This window comes from Antechinus flavipes, chromosome 3, assembly GCF_016432865.1.
Source record: "Antechinus flavipes isolate AdamAnt ecotype Samford, QLD, Australia chromosome 3, AdamAnt_v2, whole genome shotgun sequence".
Classification (NCBI taxonomy): Eukaryota; Metazoa; Chordata; class Mammalia; order Dasyuromorphia; family Dasyuridae; genus Antechinus; species Antechinus flavipes.
The window spans coordinates 246,203,600-246,225,711 of NC_067400.1; the positions used below are offsets into that span (position 1 = coordinate 246,203,600).

Consider the following 22,112-nt stretch of genomic DNA (forward strand, 5'->3'; position numbering starts at 1 on the left):
TTTCTCTCTCTCTCTATCACGGTGTGTGTGTCTCTGTCTCTGTCTTGTGTTTCTCTCTTTTTGTCACAATGCCCATGTCTTTTTCTTTGCCTCTGTTTGTCTCTCTATCTGTGTGTTTCTTGTCCTCTCCCCTCCCATTCATTGTCACATCTTCAAACATTGCCAGAATTCTCTCTTGAATTTTATTACCATACCATGAACTATCAGATTAAACAATTTCAATTTGATGGCTCCTACATATTTCAAAACCCTCAATTCTACAATAAACCTCCTCATTTTGTTTCTTCAAAGAAACTTATCTATCCAAAATTTCTCTACAGTTTTCAAGGAAACTACCATCAATCTAGGAAATCAAATTCTGAGACTTGGGGAAGGTCTTAACTTCTCATGTTTATCATCCAATCAGTTGGCAAAACTAATTCTTTCTACCTTCCCAACATTTCTGGAATTCAAATATTTCCTTCTAATATGGTCTTCACTTTAGATCACCCTATTCCACAAGATGCTTGTATTAATCTTCCTGGCTCAATCTTCTCACTCAGATCCATCCTATGATTACTTGATCTCTAACCACCCAAAATTCCAAATCATTGCACCAATAATCTTATAAACTATAATTGCTTTCTATTTTGGGATTTGGGATTTCACCTGCTTCATCAGCTCTTTCTTACCTTTCCATTCTCAATACACTTGATTCTCCCTGTCTACCATTCCAAGAATCCCTTACTCTTTCTTCTTGCCACATCTTACTTTCCCTGGTTCAAGAGTGTGTTTTCAGATTTAATCCCATCTGTGGCATATGATCTATTCCCACTAACCAAGTGGCTTGTGCCTTTGTCTTTGAAATTCCCCATCAGCTGTCCATTTTGGGGGCAGGTATTTTAGTGTTTTCATGTTTTCAGTCCTTCACCTTTATTCATACATGAGGAGAGGGAATCTGTTGGTATTTCTTTGTATCTCCAGACCTGAGTACGATGGACACAGAATGTAAACATTGGAGAGGGGGTTTGAATTTTATTGTTTCTGGAAGGGTTGTTTGATTCTCTAATTGCATACATTTTTTTTTTCTCCACAATTATCTAAACTCCAATCTAAAACTTCTTGTGACTTCATATTCAAATAGCATTGATCAAAAGAAACAGAATTCAAAAGCACACTTAAGTAATCAGAAGACCAGGCCATCAAGCTGCAAAATAAGGACAATATCCTTTTGAGGGGTCTGCCATGCAGACTGAATAGATCACCAGATCACATTAATCACGTGTGCTTTGCAGCATTACAATTATTTCTCAGGACAGGAATTCAAACCATGTTGGAATCTTCATGGAGAAAAAAGTAAATGAAGAAAAAACATCCTAATTGAGCTGGAGAAATTCTTCTCAGGCAACAATGACAAGAATGTGATTTTGCTCTTGTAAGTTCATTAAAGGGAATGATGCAGGGCTAGAATGAAGCTGCCACACCTCCTGCAGAAAGGGTATAAAAGTTCCCCTGAAAATGTTCCCCTACACACTCACCCAAAACAAACCCTGACATTCTTCCAAATCTGTGAAACTTGACACCATGAGCTACTACGGCAGCTACTATGGAGGCCTGGGCTATGGCTATGGCTCTGGTTATGGCTATGGATGTGGCAGCTACCGTGGCCTAGGCTATGGCTTTGGAGGCTGTGGCTGTGGAAGCCTGGGCTATGGTGGTTATGGCTATGGAGGCCTGGGCTATGGTAGCTATGGCTATGGCTGCTGCCGCCCATCTTGCTGTGGAAGGTATTATTCTTATGGCTTCTACTGAAAAAACACCTGCTCCTGCAGTATCCTAGAATTCTTGTCCAAGCCAGCTTGACTTGGAAGGACATGATATTCTATCTACAACTGCGTGACATAGGAGAGCATCTTGGAATCCTTATGGACCACTCAAGATAAGGAAGTGGCAGGGACTGAGATGCAGTCAGATCCACCCTTCTGGAATGAAGCAGAATCTCAACATTTCATGAGGGAAATCCCTCCAATAGCAACTCATTTCCAGCAAGTTTGCTCAGCTCTGATATACCATGGCTGATGAATCTGTTGGGATTTTCAAATAAAGTTGTTTCACTGACTTAACAAAACTGTTTCCACCTCTTTTCATTGACCTCTTTTTACATGGGTTTCAGTCTAACATGGGGAGAGATTTCAATCTTGACTTAAGTTTGTGTGTTAGTGCAAAATATTTGGTCTCCAATTCATCTGCTACAATGAAGGAATATATAGATTTTTATTTAAAAATATTTTTCTTTGTTGAATCCCTTTCTCAAATTTCTGTAGTGTGTCAATTTTAGTACTTCATAATACCCAGATCTTCACTATACTGACGCCTTGGACTGTATTTTTTTAAGCTATAGCCCTTCTCCCAAGTCTGTGTGCCCATTGACAGGGTTTTTGTCCAAGCTTTCTCAAAGATGCACATGTTCATTGCGTCATGCTCATAGTCTAGCATTTCCATATACAAAAGGTCCTCATTGACTGTCAAGATGTGGCTTGACCAGATAACCTCTCATTGTTTCCCACTACTTTCTTATAACTCAATTGCACATTTTAGAGCACTGCACAAGTGAATACTGCACCACAAACTCTTCAGAAAAAAGACATAAACTAAGTCTGAAGATTGTCATTCCTTCTCCTCAACTAGACAGCCAGTCTGGAAGGGCCTAACAAAAGGCCCTTCAGTCCATGGGGTAAGTGGACCAATTTTTAAAGAATGTTTCTTAAAGCCCTCAAATACCTGAACTCAAACTTCCAGAGAAAGAGACTATCTGATTTATTGCTCCATAGCTAAACTTTGGACATTTCGTCACCACAATCATGTTTCTCAGATGATACCTTGGTCAGAATGTGATAGCCTCTATGAGGCAAATAAGAGGAGCTTAATAAATTTTCATTGAATATGTTTATAGATTGAACTAGTATTTTGTGCAGTGGAGGAAACAATACAAGAGCTTCAACCAATGGATTTTCATGTCTCCTGCAGTTTATTTTTAAATAAATATGTATTAGTGTATATATCACATCTAGTCCTTTTTCTCTTTTCTACAAAAAGTATATGTGTTTCTAGAGATTGACTTTTTCAACAGAAATGCTCTCAGGAGGTTCACTCCCTTCAATTCTTCCCAAAACATATCTCCATATGATTTATCAATCCTTTTCCTAGTGACATCCTATAAAGTTCACTTCATTGAAAACTAATCTCTCAGGCACTTTTTCACAACTTTCAAAGAAAAAAAAAGAATTTCATTCATTCATTCAGCAAGGATGAAAATCAATTTTAAGAGCTAAAAAGTCATTTCTAGAGCCAAGTTCTCCAAACTAGGAACAAATGAAAAATATCTAATACCGCTCCTTTACAATGACTATTAAAAAAAAAAAAAAAAAAAAAACCTTAAAAGAACTGGCACAGTGAAGAGAACTCTAGCCCTGAAGTCAGCAGGATTTGAGTTCACATCTAAGCTCAGACATTGCACACTTACTGTGTGACCTTGGGCAAGTTACTTAACTCAATCGCCTTGCTCCCCTTCCCCAAAAAAATCCTAGATATCTGGTTTTTAAAACTAACATCCAAGAGAAATTGCTCTCTCCAAAGTATCCAGTGATTTTGACATGGCCAAAACTAGTAGTTTCTTCTGAGTCTTCCTTTGGGGTTTCCTTTTGTCTCTTTAAAATTGGCTAATTGATATTCTTGCATATACTTGACATTGCTCCTCTTACCTGATAATGTATTTCTAGTGGTATAAGTAGGACCTCTTATTGTCTTGTTATGTAATGCCTATAAGATCAACCTAAGTTTCTCTCTCTTTTCTTTTCTCTCCACTGAGTTTGCAATCTACCTCTCCTTCTTCCTTTTTCCGTGTCCCTGTCCCTGTCCCTCTCCCTTTTTTCCCTATCCTTGTCACTGTCCCTTTCCATCTCTCCCTCCCTCCCTTTCCACCTTCCATATATCTGGAATCTAAACACCTCTTTTTAAAAATATTTTATTTAAAGTTTTGACTTCCAAATTCTATTTTTTCTCTCTCCCCTAAAACCTTCTTGGGTAAGGAAGCAATCAGATATGGATTATACATGAACAATTATGTAAAATATTTCCATATAAGCCAGTTTGTATATGAAGACTTAAATAAAAGAAAAAAATGAAAAAAGTTTTTAAAATAGCCTGCTTTGATCAATATTCAAACAATATCACTTCTTTTTGCTTCCTCATTAGTCCTTTGGGATTGTCTTGAATTATTGTTTTGCTGAAAAAAAGAAATATACAATTCTTCATCAAACAATATTGTTGTTACTGTATAAAATGTTCCCTTCTGTGCACTATGCATCAGTTCATATATGTATAGATTTTTTCTGAAATAATTCTGCTTGTCAATTGTTATAGTGCAATAATATTCCATTTCAATAATATCATAGATTGTTTATCTTTTACCCAATTGATGAGAAACTCTTAATTTCCAAGTTTTATCCACCATAAAAGGAACTACTAAAATTATTTTCTTAAAAATAGGTTCTTTCACTTGGTTCTTCTCAGTAACTCAGTGATTCAAAGCAATTCCAAAAGATTTTGGACAGAAAATTCAATTTACATCCAGAAAAAGAACTATGGAGATTGAATGTCAATCAACACATACTATGTCAATTTCTTTTTTCTGTTTTTCTTCCTGTCCCATGCTTTTTTCCCTTTTGTTCTGACTTTTCTCTCCCAACATGATTCATAAAGCAATGTGCATTAAAATAAATAAATATTTTAAATGGGTTCTTCCCCCCCCTTTTTTTAATATTGATCCTCCTTTTTAGTAGTGTTATTACTAGATCACAGATCATGCAAAACTTTATAATACTTTGGGCATAATTCCAAATTGCTCTCCAAAATCAATGAATCAATTGACAACTCCCCAAAGAGTATATTAAATGTCTCAGTTTTCCCACATGCCAACAAGTTTGTGACAAGTGTCCTCTTGATTTCATGTTTTCATTGTCAAAGGAACTTTGGAGCCACCTGAAGGATTCTGGTAACTTTTGTTTGTAGCCATTTGTAAATCTGAATACAAGGGCTGATAAGAGCAAACATAAAGGAGGTAAATTGTGTTTTAGTGCTCTTGAAATGGTTGCTTAATTCACTAATTCCATATATTTTTTTTCCTAAGAATCAATCTGAACATCAATCCAAAATTTGCTGCCACTTCATTGTCAAACAAATCTGATCAAAAGGAGAAGAACTCAAAAGCATGGCTAAAGAATCAAAAGGGCAGGCCATTAAGCTGTGAAATAAGGACAATGTTCCAAGAGAGGCTGCTTCTAAAACTGTTTATGCTAGCAGCCACATTAACAACATAGGCTTTAGAAACATTACAATTTAAGAAATGACCAGCAGGATGAATATAGAGAGGACTGGAGAGACTTACATGAACTGATACTAAGTGAAATGAGCAGAACCAGGAGATCATTATATACCTCAACAATGATACTGTATGAGGATGTATTCTGATGGAAGTGGATTTCTTCGACAAAGAGATCTAACTCAGTTTCAATTGATCAAGGATGGACAGAAGCAGCTACACCCAAAGAAAGAACACTGGGAAATGAATATAAACTGTTTGCATTTTTGTTTTTCTTCCCAGGTTATTTATACCTTCTGAAGTCTTTAAGTCTTTAAGTCTTCATATACAAACTGGCTTATATGGAAATATTTTACATAATTGTTCATGTATAATCCATATCTGATTGCTTCCTTACCCAAGAAGGTTTTAGGGGAGAGAGAAAAAATAGAATTTGGAAGTCAAAACTTTAAATAAAATAAATTCTCCCTGTACAACAAGAGAACTGTTCGGTTCTGCACATATATATTGCATCTAGAATATACTGTAACCTGTTTAACATGTATAGGACTGATTGCCATCTGGGGGAGGGAGTTGAGGGAGGGAGGAGGGAAATCGGAACAGAAGTGAGTGCAAGGGATAATGTTGTAAAAAAAATTACCCAGGCATGGGTTCTGTCAATAAAAAGTTATTTAAAAAAAAAAAAAAAGAAAGAAACATTACAATTATTTCTCAGGATAGGAATTCAATCCTTGTTGGAGTTTTTTGTAGAGAAAAAGCAAATCAAGAGAAAACATTCTAATTGAGCTAGAGAAATTCTTTTCAGGTAACAATGACAAGAATGTAATTGCCCTTGCAAGTTCATTAAAGGGAATGATGCAGGTTTGGAATGAAGTTGCCACACCTCCTGCAGGAAGGTATAAAAATCCCAGTGCACATGGCTCCCACACATTCATACAAACTAAACTCTGAATCCTTCCAAATCTGTGAAACTTGACACCATGAGCTACTACGGCAGCTACTATGGAGGCCTGGGCTATGGCTATGGCTCTGGTTATGGCTGTGGATGTGGCAGCTATCGTGGCCTAGGCTATGGCTTTGGAGGCTGTGGCTGTGGAAGCCTGGGCTATGGTGGTTATGGCTATGGAGGCCTGGGCTATGGTGGCTATGGCTATGGCTGCTGCCGCCCATCTTGCTGTGGAAGATATTCTTCCTATGGCTTCTACTGAAAGAATATCTGCTCCTGCAGGATCATGGAATCCTTGTCCAAACCAGCTTGAAGTGAACTCCATGACTTTGGAAGGACATAATATTCTATGTACAGCTACGTGACATAGGAGAGCATCTTGGAATCCTTATGGACCACTCAAGATAGTGAAGTGGCAGAGACTGAGATGCAGTCAGACCCACCCTTCTGGAATTGAAGCAGAATCTCACATTTCATGAGAGAAATCCCTCCAATAGCAATTCATTTCCAGCAAGTTTGCTCAGCTCTGATATATACCATGGCTGATGAATCTGTTGGGATTTTCAAATAAAGTTGTTTCACTGACTTAACAAAATTGTTTCCACCTCTTTTCATTGACCTCTTTTTACATGGGTTTCAGTCTAACATGGGGAGAGATTTCAATCTTGACTTAAGTTTGTGTGTTAGTGCAAAATATTTGGTCTCCAATTCATCTGCTACAATGAAGGAATATCCAGATTTTTGTTTTAAAATATTTTTCTTTGTTGAATCCCTTTCTCAAATTTCTGTAGTATGTCAATTTTAGTACTTCATAATATGCAGGCCTTCCCTATACTAATGGCTTGGCATGTATTTTTTTAAGCTATAGCCCTTCTCCCAAGTTTGTGTGCACATTGACAGGATTTTTGTCCAAGTTTTCTCAAAGATGCACATGTTCATTGTGTCATGTTCATAGTCTAGCATTTCCATATACAAAAGGTCTCCATTGACTGTCAAGATGTGGATTGAGCAGATGACCTCTCATTGTTTCCCTACTTTCTTATCACTCACCAATTGGAAATTCCCTGCACAAGTGAATACCACATCACAAAATCTTCAGAAGAAAGACATAAACTAAGTCTGAAATTTGTGATATCTTCTGATGAGTTCCATCTCCTCAACTATACAGCCAGTCTGGAAGGGCCTAACAAAAGGGAAATAGGAGGAGTTTAATAAATCTTTGTCTGTTGAAATGTTTATAGATTGAACTAGTATTTTATGCAGTGGAGGAAACACTACAAGTACAACAACCAATGAATTTTCATGCCTCCTGTAGTTTATTTTTAAGTACATGTGTTATCAGTATATATGTAATGCCTAGCCCCTTTTTCTCTTTTCTGTAAAAAGCATGAAGGTTTCTGGAGCTAAACTGGCTTTTTCAACAGAAAGGCTTTCAAGAGATTCACTCCCTTCAATTTTTTTCAAATCATAGCTACAAATAATTCATCAATCCTTTGCTGATGACATCCTCTAAAGTTCTCTTCATTGGAAACTAATCTTTTGGCACTTTTTAACAGCATTCCAAGGAAAAAAATAGTTTCATTCACTCATTCATTAAGAATGAAAATCAGTTTTAAGAGCTAAAAGAACATTTCTAGAGCCAAGTTTTCCAAACTAGGAACAAATGAAAAACACCTAATACCTCTTCTTTACAATGCCAAAAAAAAAAAAAAAAACAAACAAACAAAAAAAAAAAAAAAAAAACTTAAGAGCTGAGACAGTGAATAGAACACTATCCCTGAAGTCAGCAGGATTTGAGTTCACATCTAAGCTCAGACATTTCACACTTACTGTGTGACCTTAGGCAAGTCCCTTAACCCAATGGCCTTACCCAAATTAAAAAAAAAAGTCCTAGATATCTGGTTTTTAAAACTAAGATCCAAGAGAAATTACTCTCTCCAAAGTATCCAGTGGTTCCTTCATGGCCAAAATTAATAGTTTCTTCTGAGTCTTCCTTTTGGGTTTCCTTTTGTCTCTTTAAAACTGGCTAATTGATATTCTTGCATATACTTGACATTGCTCTTCTTACCTGATTATTTATTTCTAGTAATATAAGCAGGACCTCTTATTGTCTTCTTATATAATGCCTATAAGATCAACCTAAGTTTCTCTCTCTTTTCTTTTCTCTCCACTAAGTTCACAATTTACCTCTTCTTCTTCCTCTCTCCCTTGTCTCTGTCTCTGTCCTTCTCTTTTTTTTCTCCCTGTCCTTGTCCCTGTCCTTTTCCCTCTCTCTCTCCCTCCCTTTCTGCCTTCCATGTCTCTGAAATCCAAACACTTCTTATTTTTAATTTTTTAAATATTTTATTTAAAGTTTTGATTTCCAAATTCTATCCTTTCTCTCTGCCCTAAAATCTTCTTGGGACAGGAAGCAATCAGATATGGATTATATATGAGCAATTATGTAAAATATTTCCATATAAACCAGTTTGTATATGAAGACATGAATAAAAGAAAAAATGAAAAAAAGTTTTTAAAATAGCCTGCTTTGGTCCACATTCAAACAATATCATTTCTTTTTGGTTCATCATTAATCCATGGGGATTGTTTTGGATAATTGTTTTGCTGAAAATAACTAAGAAATTCACAGTTCTTCATCAAACAATATTGTTGTTACTGTATAAAATGTTCTTTTCATTCTGTTCACTATGCATCAGTTCGTATATGTATAGATTTTTCTGAAATCATCCTGCATGTCAATTCTTATAGTGCAATAATATTTCATTACAATAATATCACAATTTGTTTATCCATTCCCCAATTGATGGGAAAGCCTTAATTTCTAATTTTGGGCTCCACAAAAGGAACTATTAAAAATATTTTCTTAAAAATGGGTTCTTTCACTTTCTTCTCAGTGATGCAAAGCAATCCCAAATGATTTTGGACAGAAAATTCAATTTACATCCAGAAAAAGAACTATGGAGATTTAATGTCAATCAACACATGCTATGTTAATTTCTTTTATTCTGTTTTTCTTTCTCTCTCATGTTTTTCCTTTTGTTCTGATTTTTCTCTCCCAACATGAATCATAAAGCAATGTGTATTAAAATAAATAAATATTTTAAATGAGTTCTTTCACCCTTTTTTAATATTGATCCCCCAATTTAATTGTGTTATTATTGGTCAAAGGTTATGCAAAATTTTATAACACTTTGGGTAGAATCCCAAATTGTTCTCCAAAATCATTGAATCAATTGACAACTCTCCCAAGAGGGTATTAATGTCTAAGTTTTCCCACATGCTTTTCAACAGCCAACAATTTCTATTTTTGTCATATTAGACAATTTGATATTATGATGTAGCACTACAGAATTCTTTTAATTTGCATTTTTTTCCAAATCAATACCAAACACTTCTTTCTACTCATACAGTCCCCACCTTATATGAGCTTTCACATATTCATCTGCAAGACCTTTTGATTGATCTCATTGCCTCATTCTGCTTCCTGTCCAGATCTATCCTCTGACTACTGATCAAGGAAATTTAGTAAAATACTCTTCTGAATCCTCTTCCACTTTAAAAACCCCAAATCTCAAATCAAATCACAATACTCTTAAAAACTCCAATTGTTTCCTGTTTTGTATTGGTTTTAAATAAATATTATTTGTCTGGGATTTCACCCTTTTCACCAGCTGACATTTTCTTAGCTTTTCCTGTCTCAGTATACTTTATTCTCTTCCACATACTTTATGAGCCTTTCTAATGTGGCCTACCTGGTTTCACTCAGAAAACACACTTCATGTGCCTTCTATTTGTCTCTGCATTGTCTGATTGCCTGGTCAAGAATCCTCATCTCTCTTCTCCTGTCACCTCTGACTTTCCCAGATTCAAGAGAGGCTTGGACACATGACAATCTCATTATTCCAGGACTTGGTTTTGTCTGTGGGATGTTCTCCTGTGGAATCTCTATATTTGTGACAAATGCCCTGTGGATTTCATGTTTTCACTATCATTGGAACTTTGGAGCTACCTGAAGGATTCTGGTGACTTTTGTTTGTAGCCATCTGTAAACCCAAATACAAGGGCTGGTTAAGAGCAAACATAAGGGAGGTAAATTGTGTTTTAGTGCTCTTGAAATGATTGCTTAATTCATTAATTCCATACATTTTTTCCCTAACAATCAATCTGAACATCAATCCAAAACTTGCTGCCACTTCATTCTCAAACAAATCTGATCCAAAGAAGCAAAACTCAAAAGCATGGCTAAAGAATCAGAAGGGCAGGCCATCAAGCTGTGAAATAAGGGCAATGTCCCAGGAGAGGCTGCTCTAAAACTGTTTATCAGCAGCCAAACTAACCTAGGCTTTAGAAATATTACAATTATTTCTCAGCATAGGAATTCAATCCATGTTGGAGTTTTTGTAGAGAAAAAGCAAATCAAGAGAAAACATCCTAATTGAGCTGGAGAAATTCTTCTCAGGTAACAATGACAAGAATGTAATTGCCCTTGCAAGTTCATTAAAGGGAATGATGTAGGTTTGGAATGAAGTTGCCACACCTCCTGCAGGAAGGTATAAAAGTCCCAGTGCACATGGCTCCTACACATTCATACAAACTAAATCTGTGAAACTTGACACCATGAGCTACTACGGCAGCTACTATGGAGGCCTGGGCTATGGCTATGGCTCTGGTTATGGCTGTGGATGTGGCAGCTACCGTGGCCTAGGCTATGGCTTTGGAGGCTGTGGCTATGGAGGCCTGGGCTATGGTGGTTATGGCTATGGAGGCCTGGGCTATGGTAGCTATGGCTATGGCTGCTGCCGCCCATCTTGCTGTGGAAGGTATTCTTCTTATGGCTTCTACTGAAAAACTCTCTGCTCCTGCAATGTCCTGGAATCCTTGTCCAAGCCAGCTTGAGGTGAACTCCATGATTTTGGAAGGACATGATATTCTATCTACAACTGCGTGACATAGGAGAGCATCTTGGAATCCTTATGGACCACTCAAGATAAGGAAGTGGCAGGGACTGAGATGCAGTCAGACCCACCCTTCTGGAATTGAAGCAGAATCTCAACATTTCATGAGGGAAATCCCTCCAATAGCAACTCATTTCCAGCAAGTTTGCTCAGCTCTGATATACCATGGCTGATGAATCTGTTGGGATTTTCAAATAAAGTTCTTTTACTGACTTAACAAAACTGTTTCCACCTCTTTTCATTGACCTCTTTTTACATGGGTTTCAGTCTAACATGAGGAGAGATTTCAATCTTGACTTAAGTTTGTGTGTTAGTGCAAAATATTTGGTCTCCAATTCATGTGCTACAATGAAGGAATATCCAGATTTTTGTTTTAAAGTATTTTTCTTTGTTGAATCCCTTTCTCAAGTTTCTGTAGTGTGTCAATTTTAGTACTTCATAATTATGTATTTTTTTAAAGCTATAGCCCTTCTCCCAAGTCTGTGTGCCCATTGACAGGGTTTTTGTCCAAGTTTTCTCAAAGATGAACATGTTCATTGTCTCATGTTCATAGTCTAGCATTTCCATATACAAAAGATCTCTATTGATTGTTAAGATGTAGATTGAGCAGATGACCTCTCATTGTTTCCCACTACTTTTTATCATTTACCAATTGGAAATTCCCTGCACAAGTGAATACCACATCACAAAATCTTCAGAAGAAAGACATAAACTAAGTCTGAAGATTCTATCTCCTCAACTATACAGCCAGTCTGGAAGGGCCTAACAAAGGCCTTTCAGTCCATGGGGGAAGTGGACCAATTTTTAAAGAATGTTTCTTAAAGCCCTCAAACACCTGAACTCAAACTTGCAGAGAAAGAGACTATCTGATTTATTGCTCCATAGCTAAACTTTGGACATTGGCCATCAAAATCATATCTCTCAGATGAGTCCTTGGTCAGAATGCAATAACCTCTATGAGGCAAATAGGAAGAGCTTAATAAATTTTTATCTGTTGAAATGTTTATAGATTGAACTAGTATTTTATGCAGTGGAGGAAACACTATAAGTTCAGCAACCAGTGGATTTTCATCCCTCCTATAGTTTATTTTTAAGTACATGTGTATATATAATGCCTAGCTCTTTTTTCTCTTTTCTGTAAAAAGTATGTAGATGTCTGAAGTTCAACTGCTTTTTCAATAGAAAGGCTTTCAGGAGATTCACTCCCTTCAATTTTTTTCAAATTATATCTACAAATAATTCATCATTCCTTTGCCTGATGACATCCTATAAAGGTCACTTCATTGGAAATTAATTCTTCAGGCCCTTTGACAGCTTTTCAAATAAAAAAAAGAATTTTATTCTTTCATCCATCAAGGATGAAAATTGCTTTTGAGAGGTAAAAGACTATCTCTAGAACCAAGTTTTCCAAATTGGGAATAAATGACAAATATCTAATACCTCTCCTTCTCAATGATCATTTTTTACAAATGTAAGAGATCTGGTACAGTGAATAGAGCATGAACCCTGGAGTTAAGAGGATTTTAGTTCAAATCCAACCTCAGACACTTGATACTTACTAATTGTGTGATCCTGGGCAAGTCACTTAATCCCAATCTCCTTGCCAAAAAAAAAAAAAGTCCTAGATATTTGGTTTCTAAAATTAACATTAAAGAGAATTTACTCTCTCCAAAATATCCAGTGATTTCTTCATGGCCAAAATTAATAGTTTCTTCTGAGTCTTCTTTCTTGATTTCCCTTTGTCTCTTAAAACACTGGATGATTAGTTTTGTTGCATAGGTTTGACATTGTTCTTCTTACCTAATTATTTATTTCTATTAGCATAAGTTGTCCTGTAGGATCAATGCCTATGAAATCAATCCTAACATTCTCTCTCCTTTCTTTTCTCTCCACTAAGTTCTCTCTTTCTTCTTTCCTCTCTCTCCCTTTGTCCCTACTTTCTTCCTTTCCTTCCTCCCTCCTTCCCTCTCTCTCCCTCCCTTCTTTCCTTTCTCTCTCTCTCCTCAAACACATAAACTCAATCTGCAGGGAAGAAGAGTCTCTGCTTTACACAACAATTTGGTGTGATTTTTGGTCCCAAAAATCAAATCCCTCAGAAAGGTTTTGGTGAAGAAAGAGCTTAGTACCCTACAAAGTATATAGTAGTAACTTAATAAACTTTTGGCTGTTGAAATATTTGACTATTGAAATATTGTTTCAGATAGTGGAAGAAATACTGCAAGTGTAGCGGTTGATCTTGTGCCTCTGGCAGTTTATCTCAAAATTAATGAGTATTCATAAATATGTAATTCCTAGCCTTCATTCTCCTTTTGCCAACAAGCATGTATGTTTCTACTGATTCCCTGGCATGTCAATGGAAATTCTTTCAAAAAATTCATTTCAACCAATTCTTCCCCAAACAAATTTCTAAGTGATTTATCAGTATTTTGCCTGTAGACATGCTATGATGGTCATTTCAATGGAAATTAATCCTTCAGAAAGAAAATGATTTTTCTCTTTCAAAGAAATACAAAGTGTACTTAATAGATTTCCAGTTCCATATACATCATCTTTTTTTAGTATAGAATATTATTAGAAACTATATGGACATGTATACATATATTGTATTTAACATATACTTTAACATATTTAACATGTATTGGTCTACCTGCCATCTAAGGGAGGGGGTGGGGGAAGGAGGAAAAAAGCTAGAACAGAAGGTTTTGCAAGGATCAATGCTGAAAAATTACCCATGCATATATCTTATAAATAAAAAGCTATAATTAAAAAATATATATGATTAGAATGCTGGTTGTATTCCATATATTAAAAATAAAATAAGTTATTTAACTAATTATTTTTAATAAAAATATATCAGGAAACAAGCTACCTTAGGCTGAGTACTGCTAAAAATATTCAGGATAATTGTAGTAGCAGATAAGATATCACATGTCTGACCTCATCCCACATGATTTTAATTTCTTCTACCATGACTACCATGCATGGAAAGCTTTCCATGCGGAGAATATTGACATGATTGGGCAGTGGGGTGATGCTATGGATAGAGTGAATGTTGTGGAGTTGGAAGGATCTAGGTTAAATCCAGCATCAGACACTGGCTATGTGATCCTGGGCAAATGACTTGAACACGTATGCTGCAGTTTCCCCATCTGTAAGACAAACTAAAGAAGGAGATAGAAAATCACTCCAGTATCTCTGTCAGAGGGATCTCAGGTGAGATCATGAAGTGTCAGACACAACAAAACAAGAACAACAAATGATGACATCTTTTCAAAATATTGTTCTTCAGTTTTTATGAGTCTAGATGTTTGTTGACAATAGTTCTGTCAATAATGGTGCCCTAGATGCAGTCAAACTCAATTGCTGAATCCCCAAGGATACTTTAGAGGTTACATTACTAATACTGAGATTTGTTATTTATTAGTTTGTGAAGCATAATGAGCTTCTGGTGACCTAATCAAGTCTTTCTAACTATTCTATAAGTGTTTGAATTTTACAACCCAGAAAATAAGAGTTATCTAAAAAGTTCAAGGTTTTAAAGTAATGCTTTAGCTAAGTCTACTACTGTATTTACAAAAAGACAACTTTCTTTTTAATTTTATGCACTAAAAGTATTAAAAATCCTTATTCTAAATGAAAGATTTTTTCCTAATAGTTCCTCTTTTATTTCCTTTTTAAAATTTGATTAAAACATTCAATTAATACTAAAAAAAAAAGAAAAGAACATTCTTAGTGTGAAAAGAGCTTTTCATTCTCTAACAAAGTTGAAAATCAGTTTAATAGTGTAAAAGAGCATTTCTGGATCCAAGTTCTCCTAAATGGGAACCAATTAAAAAAATCTAATACCTGTACATTTTGGTAGCCATTAAAAAACCTTAAGAGACCTGGTACAAAAAAAAATGGACCAACATTATTTATAGCAGCTCTTTTTGTGATGATGAAGGATTGAAATTGTGATGTTAACTATCGACTGGGGAATGGCTGAATAAGTTCTGCTATATGGATGTAATGGAATACTATTGGTCTATAAAAATGATGAGCAGGTAGATTTAAGAAAAACCTAAAAAGACTTAAATGAGCTGATGTTGAGTGAAGTGAATAGAATCATAAGAATATTGTAGACAATAACAATAACATTGTGAAATGATCCACTATGATACCTCTTTTTAGAAATACTATGATTCAAGACAATTCTAAAAAATTCCTGGTGGAAAACATTATTCACATCCAGAAAAAGAATTATGAAATCTGAGTGCAGAGTATAGCATAACATTTTCATTTTGTTTTTTGTTTTAACTTTCTCTTTTGTTTTGATTCTTCTTTTACAACTTGACTAATGTGGAAATATGTTTAATGTGATTTTTAATTAAATTATAGCATGATTGTTGTTATGTAAGATTGGTTGTGATATTGGGAGTTGGGAGTGAAAGAGAAAAATTTGGAACTCAAAAAAAAAAAAGAATGCTAAATACTATCTTTACATGTAATTGGAGGGAAAAAAAAAAAAAGAAATACTATTAAGTGAAAAGTGAAAGAGAGAGGGAAAGAGACCTAGCATAGTGTCCTCAGTATTCTCTGAGACCTATGGACTTTTTTGCATCTATTAAAATGATCATATGTTTTCTTTTGGTTTTGTTGTTAATATGGTTGATTATGGCAATAGTGTTCCTGATATTGAAACACAGTTGCCATAATGACAAAACCATTGATGACAAAACCAAAAGAGAACATATGATTTCAATAGATGCAAAAAAAGCTTTTGACAAAATACAGCAGCCATTCCCATTAAAAACATTAGAGACATCACTGTTTCACAAAAAATTGCTGGGAAAACTGGAAAATAATATGTCAGAAACTTGGCATAAACATACATTTCATACTCCATACAAAAATAAAGTCAAAATGGGTACATGATTTGGGTATAAAGGCTGATACCATAAGCAAATTAGGAGAGCAAGGGAGAGTTTACCTATCAGATTTTTGAAGAAGAGAGGAATTTATGATCAAAGAAGAATAGAGAACATTATGAAAAATTAAATCAATAACTTTGATTACATTAAATTCAAAAGGGTTTGCATAAACAAGACCAACAAAAACAAGATTAAAAGGGAAGTAGAAAGCTGGGGGCAGGGGAATTTTACAGTCAGTGTTTATGATAAATGCCTAATTTCTAAAATATATAAAGAACTGTGTCAAATTTATAAGAATACAAGTCATTCCCCAATTGATGGTAAAAGGATATGAACAGACAATTTTTAGATGATCCAATTAAAGCCATCTATAGTTATATAAAAAATGCTCTAAATCACTATTGATTAATGAAATGCAAGTTAAAACATCTCTGAGATATACATCTTACACCTCTCAGAATAGCCAAGATGACAGAAAAAGATAATAATAAATGTTGGAAAGGATATAGGAAAACTGGGAAACTAATGCATTGTTGATGCAGTTGTGAATGATTCAACCATTCTGGAGAGCAATCTGAACCTATACCCAAAGGGCTATAAAACTGGGCACACATCCTTTAACACAGCAGTGCCACTACTGGGTCTATATCCAAAGTAAATCATAAAAAAAGAAAAAAAGAAAAGGAGCTACATGTGCCAAAATGTTTGTAGCAAGTCTTTTTGTGATGACAAAGAATTGAAAAATGAGTACATGGCCATCAATTGGGGAATGATTGAATAAGTTATAGTATATGAAAGTAATGGAATATTATTGTTCTATAAAAAATAATGAACAAGATAATTTTAGAAAGGTCTGGAAAGATTTACATGAGCAAAGCAAGCAAAACCAGGAATATATTGTACACAGTAACAGTAAAATTGTATGATGACCAGCTGTGAAAGATCTGTTCTCAGTGGTTCAGTGATCCAAGACAATCTCAATAAACTTTGGTTAGAAAACACCATCTACATCCAGAAAGAGAATTATGGAGATTGGATGTAAATCGGCACATTCTATGTTCACTTTTTTCTGTTTTTTTTCCCCTCTCTCATGATTTTCTCTTTAGTTCTGATTTTTTCTCTTATCATGATTCATAAAGCAATGTATATTTTAAAAGTTAATATATATGTTTAATCAAAAACATAAAATAACTTTTTAAAAGAAAATTATTGTGTAATATTTAGAAGCTAGGAGGAGAGATATGATGTTTATTGCTGTTTCTAACCACATTTTTCTCCTCATCAGTTAAAGTCTTTCTGAGATGTCCCAAAACCAAAGAGCTACAATCTGCCTTCTCTTCTCTCCACTACAACTTCTCAGTTGGTAACAACCTCATCTGACATGGACTCACTCCCCAACACTAACTACACCATCTCAGCTTTCAGACCAGCATGCCTGAACTTGATGGTTTAGCTGCCTGTCTACCTAGGTGAGGAAAGCATGATCCCACCCAAATTCTTAATACCAGCACTTAGTATCTCTCCATTTAGAAAGTCCATGACTGCACAGTAATCAATAGAGCTATCTCAAGGTCCCTTCTGGTTCTTCTTTCACTGTCTTTGAAAACCTAAAAATCTGGTTCCTGAATCCAATATTCAAGAGAAACTACTATCTCCACTTTGGCCTTATGGCCAAAACTAATGACTTCCTCTTAGTTTTCTTTCTTCTTGATGGCTTTTCAGATCTTGGAAATATTAGCTAATTGATGCTGCTCAATAGGTGTAACATAGTTCTTTAAGACATATTTTTTTTTATTTCTGATATCCTGAAACAGCCAATTATCTTGGCATCAAATGCCTATGTGATTAATCTTAAATTTCTATTTTTTTCCAATTCTACTCCATTAAATTTTCTCTTATGTTGAAAGAGTAGAAATCCCTAAGTTATCCAATTCTCTCTCTCTCTTCTCTCTCTCTCTCTCTCTCTTCTCTCTCTCTCTCTCTCTCTCTCTCTCTCACACACACACACACACACACACACACACACACCACATAGGAGGGGAGACAGACAGAGACACAGAGAAAGAGAGGGAGGGAGGGAGGAAAGGAAGGAAGAAGAGAAGGAAGGAGAGAGAACTTAGTGGAGAGGAAAGAAAAGAGAGAATTAGGATCTCTTTCTGTCTGTCTGTCTCTCTTTTTCCTTTCTTTTTTTCCTACTCACTCTTTCCATCTTTTATTTACTGTCAAATCTCGAATTATAGGCAAAAATCTCCCCTAAGTTTCAGTCATGTATCATAAACTATAAGATAAGACAATTTCAATTTTATACCCTCTACATATCTCAAAACCACCACCTCTATAACTGATCTCCTTAATCCTGCTTCTTCAAAAGCAACCTATCTATTCAAAACTTCTCTATAGCTTTCAAAGAAACTGCCACCAGCCCAAGAAATTAGGCTCATAGACTTGGGAAAGATCTTGATCTTTCTGCATCATCATAATTACCCAGTTAACAAAACTTCTCCTTTCTGTTTTCACAAAGTTCCTGCAATCCAAACACATTTTCCCCACTCATATTGCCCCCACAGTTGATCAACTTTCACAGGCCTCTCTGCAAGATCCTTTGATTCGTCTCTCTGCCTCAATCTTCTTTCCAGACAAATCCATTCTCCAATCACAGGATCAAGTTATTTTCCTAAAATATTTTTCTGACTCCTGTCCAACTCTAACCACACAAAATCCCAAATTATTACATTAATAATCTTGGAAACCCCAATTGCTTCATCTTTTGTATTGATTTAAGAAAATATCCTATGTCTGGAATTTCACCAACTTCATCAACTGACTCCTTTCTCTTATCTTTCCATTTTCATTACACTTTATTCTCTTCCCCACGTTTGAAGATTATGCCCTATGTAGTTTACCTACTTTTGCTCAGACAATGCCTTTTGCTCACATGCCTTCTGCTTGACTTGGCACTATGTATGGCTATGTATCCTGCCAAGAATTCTCTCCTCTCTCCTACAGTCAACTGTGATTTTTCCTAATGGAAGACAATCTCTGAACAGCAGCAGGATCCCATTGTCCCAAGAACTAGGGCCTTTGCCCCCTTTGCCTTCTCTTCTGTGAAAGCTTCGTGTAAGTGGCAGCTGTCATGTTCTTTTCATTTTTTTTTATTGTTCTTAGAACTTCAGAGTTTCCTGAGAACAGATGTTCCAGTGACCTCTCTTTGTATTCCCAGGTCTAAGTACAATAACCAGTAGAGTGCAAGCATTGGGGAAGTGGTTTGTATCTATGCTTTTTGAATGGTGATTTAATTCACTAATTCCATGCATTTTTTTTCTCCACAATTATCTCAACTTCAATCCAAAATTTGCTGTCACTTGAGTCTCTAAAAGATGTGATCAAAAGAAACAGAATTAAAATCACGCTCAAAGAATCAGAAGGCTCGGCCATTAAGCTGTGAAATAAAAACAATATTCCAGGAAAGACTGCCATTAAGACCATTTAGACCACCAACTATACTAACCACATGGACTTTGGCAACATTATAATTATTTCTTATGTCAGGAACGCAATCTTTATTGGAGTCTTCATAGAGAAACAGCAGATCAATAGAAAATAACCTTAATGAGCTGGAGAAATTCTTCTCAGGTTAAAAAAAAAAAAAAAAAAACCATTGACGAGAACATGATTTTGCCTTGGCAAGTTCATTAGTGGGAGTGATGCAATTCTGGAATGAAGCTGCCACACCTCCTGTTTGGAAGTATATAAAAGTCATACTGCACATGATTCCCTATACATTCACTCAAACTGAACCTTGACATCCTTTCAGATCTGTGAATCTTAACACAATGAGCTACTACGGCGGCTACTATGGAGGCCTGGGCTATGGCTATGGTTCTGGTTATGGCTGTGGATGTGGCAGCTACTGTGGCCTAGGATATGGCTATGGTGGCTGTGGCTGTGGAGGTCTGGGCTATGGTGGCTATGGCTATGGAGGCCTGGGCTGTGGAGGCTATGGCTACAGAGGCTATGGCTATGGCTGCTGCCGCCCATCTTGTTGTGGAGGATGCTACTCTTCTGGATTCTACTAAAGAAACATCTGCTCCTGAAGTGGCATCATTGTCTGGTCAAGATTGGGTTAATTCCACATTTTCCTAATGACATCATATTCCATCTGTCTCTGCTACTTGATGGCATAGGAGAGCTACTACAAAATGCCTCAGAATCCAGATCAGAATCACTCGGGACAATGAAATAGCAAGAACTGAAAAGCAGCCGAATTTGTTCTTCTGGAAAAACATGCAGAATCTCATCGTCATGAGGGATTTTTCTCCCAGTGACATCTTCTTTCCAGCAATTTTGCATAACTCTGATATACTATGGCTGAAATATCTATTGTTATTATATAATAAATTTGTATGACTGGCTTAACAAAACTGTTTTCACCTCTCTTCCTTGAAGTGCTTGTATTTGGGCTTCAGTCTCAAACTGTGAAGAGATTTTCATTCTTGTGCTTCATTACTGAAGATTTAGTCTCCAATTCTTTTTTTTTTTTTTGCAACAAAGTGATAACTCTCAAGATTTCTGTTTAAAAAGATTTTATTTCCTTGTTAAATCCCTCTCTAAAATATTACTTCTGTAGTGCTAAAAATTGTGTTTCTCAATACTCAGGACCCCACTTTACTGATGGTAAGGTCTTTGTTTTTGTAATCCATGGTCTGTCTCCCACATTTTATGTGCACGTGCATTAATTTTTTATGTTAACTTTTCTGAAATTCACATCTTCATTACCGTTTGCTGATGATCCATTCCTTGAAGATCCAAATGGTTCCTGATAATTGTCAAGATGTGGATTGGTCCAGTGATTTCTAGTTGTCTCCCTCCATTTTCTTTTCTTTTCTTTTTTACAAAATAATTTTTAAAAAAATAGAAAAAAAGAATACCAGAAAAGGAAAATTAGAAAACATTGTCATGTGCCCAGGAAGCATCAGGAAGATTCACTGTACATAACAATAAATTTCCATTTCAAGAAAGCATATATAATAATAGATGAAATTGTATTCATGAGTTCCATGTTTTCTTTGCTTCCTTGTTATTTGTATTGTTTTGTTCTCTGCTGGACACTTTCTTACTTTATTCTTTTTTACCCCTTTCATTACCCCACTTCCCTCAAGCGGGCTACAATTAAGCATATATATATTTCCATAGACCCACAAACTTATACATACATGCACATACATAGACCTACATGCATACATATCCTCATACTCATTCACATACACAAACATACATATTTACATACATATAAACATGCATCTAAAATAATGTAAGTTTCTCTCAATTTAATCTTTAAGTTTGACTTTGTTTAAGATCAATGATTACTATCCCTACTTTTTTCCATAATAAATTTTACTCCTGGTCTTTGTAGTGTTTCTGTATTTCTCTTATTTCCTCTCCCTGTTAACTTTTACTGTAATTCTGCTCTTTAACTTGCCTTGCTATTACTTAACCTCCCCTCACCCATGGATCCCTCCTTTGTCTTTTCTGCCCATCCTTCTCTTCCCTTTTTCTTCCATTGCCATTAATCTAAAAACCCTTCTGTACCACACCTAATTTTATGCTATCTTTTCCACCTTTATCTCTTTCCCATTAATCTACACACATTATCCCACTACCAAAAATCTACACATCTTTCTATACCCCACTTTATTTATAGTCTCTTTCTCCTTATCTCCTTATAGATTTTGGAGGGTGCTATGTCTTTCATGGTATATAGATATAGCTATGGCTATGTAGTGTTCCCTATTTAATGTATTCCCAATGTGAATAGGTTTTCAGAACTTTGAGGCCTCCTTTCCCCCCTCATGTTTCTGTATCTGTTCTTCCTCTGCATCTTGTTTGTGCAGAATAATTACTATTTTTGTTTTTCTCTGGAAAGGTTTGCATTTTAGAATCAG

At 35.6% G+C, this 22,112-nt stretch overlaps 3 protein-coding genes across 3 annotated transcripts; all 3 read left to right on the forward strand.

The window, feature by feature from the left end:
• Positions 1 to 1,563: 1,563 nt before the first annotated feature.
• On the forward strand, positions 1,564 to 1,791 carry LOC127557876 (keratin-associated protein 19-5-like). The gene has a single exon (XM_051991161.1). It carries the CDS (start codon positions 1,564 to 1,566, stop codon positions 1,789 to 1,791), a length of 228 nt encoding a protein of 75 aa, XP_051847121.1.
• Positions 1,792 to 6,336: 4,545 nt separating this feature from the next.
• On the forward strand, positions 6,337 to 6,768 carry LOC127557877 (keratin-associated protein 19-3-like). Its single transcript, XM_051991163.1, has one exon. The coding sequence runs from the start codon at positions 6,340 to 6,342 to the stop codon at positions 6,565 to 6,567; it is 228 nt and encodes a 75-aa protein (XP_051847123.1). The 5' UTR covers positions 6,337 to 6,339; the 3' UTR covers positions 6,568 to 6,768.
• A 4,154-nt stretch (positions 6,769 to 10,922) lies between these two features.
• Positions 10,923 to 20,576, forward strand: LOC127557147 (keratin-associated protein 19-3-like). The gene is made up of 2 exons (XM_051990582.1): positions 10,923 to 11,125; positions 19,985 to 20,576. The coding sequence occupies exons 1-2, from the start codon at positions 10,923 to 10,925 to the stop codon at positions 20,244 to 20,246; spliced, it is 465 nt and encodes a 154-aa protein (XP_051846542.1). The 3' UTR covers positions 20,247 to 20,576.
• The last annotated feature ends 1,536 nt before the right edge of the window (positions 20,577 to 22,112 follow it).

What these genes read in the sequence shown, in the direction of transcription:
- LOC127557876 (XM_051991161.1), top strand. Translation starts at nt 1,564, where the DNA reads ATGAGCTACTACGGCAGCTACTATGGAGGCCTGGGCTATGGCTATGGC.
- LOC127557877 (XM_051991163.1), top strand. Translation starts at nt 6,340, where the DNA reads ATGAGCTACTACGGCAGCTACTATGGAGGCCTGGGCTATGGCTATGGC.
- LOC127557147 (XM_051990582.1), top strand. Translation starts at nt 10,923, where the DNA reads ATGAGCTACTACGGCAGCTACTATGGAGGCCTGGGCTATGGCTATGGC. An exon ending in CGCCCATCTTGCTGTGGAAG is followed by an intron (nt 11,126 to 19,984) that starts GTATTCTTCTTA and finishes ACATCCTTTCAG; the next exon opens with ATCTGTGAATCTTAACACAA.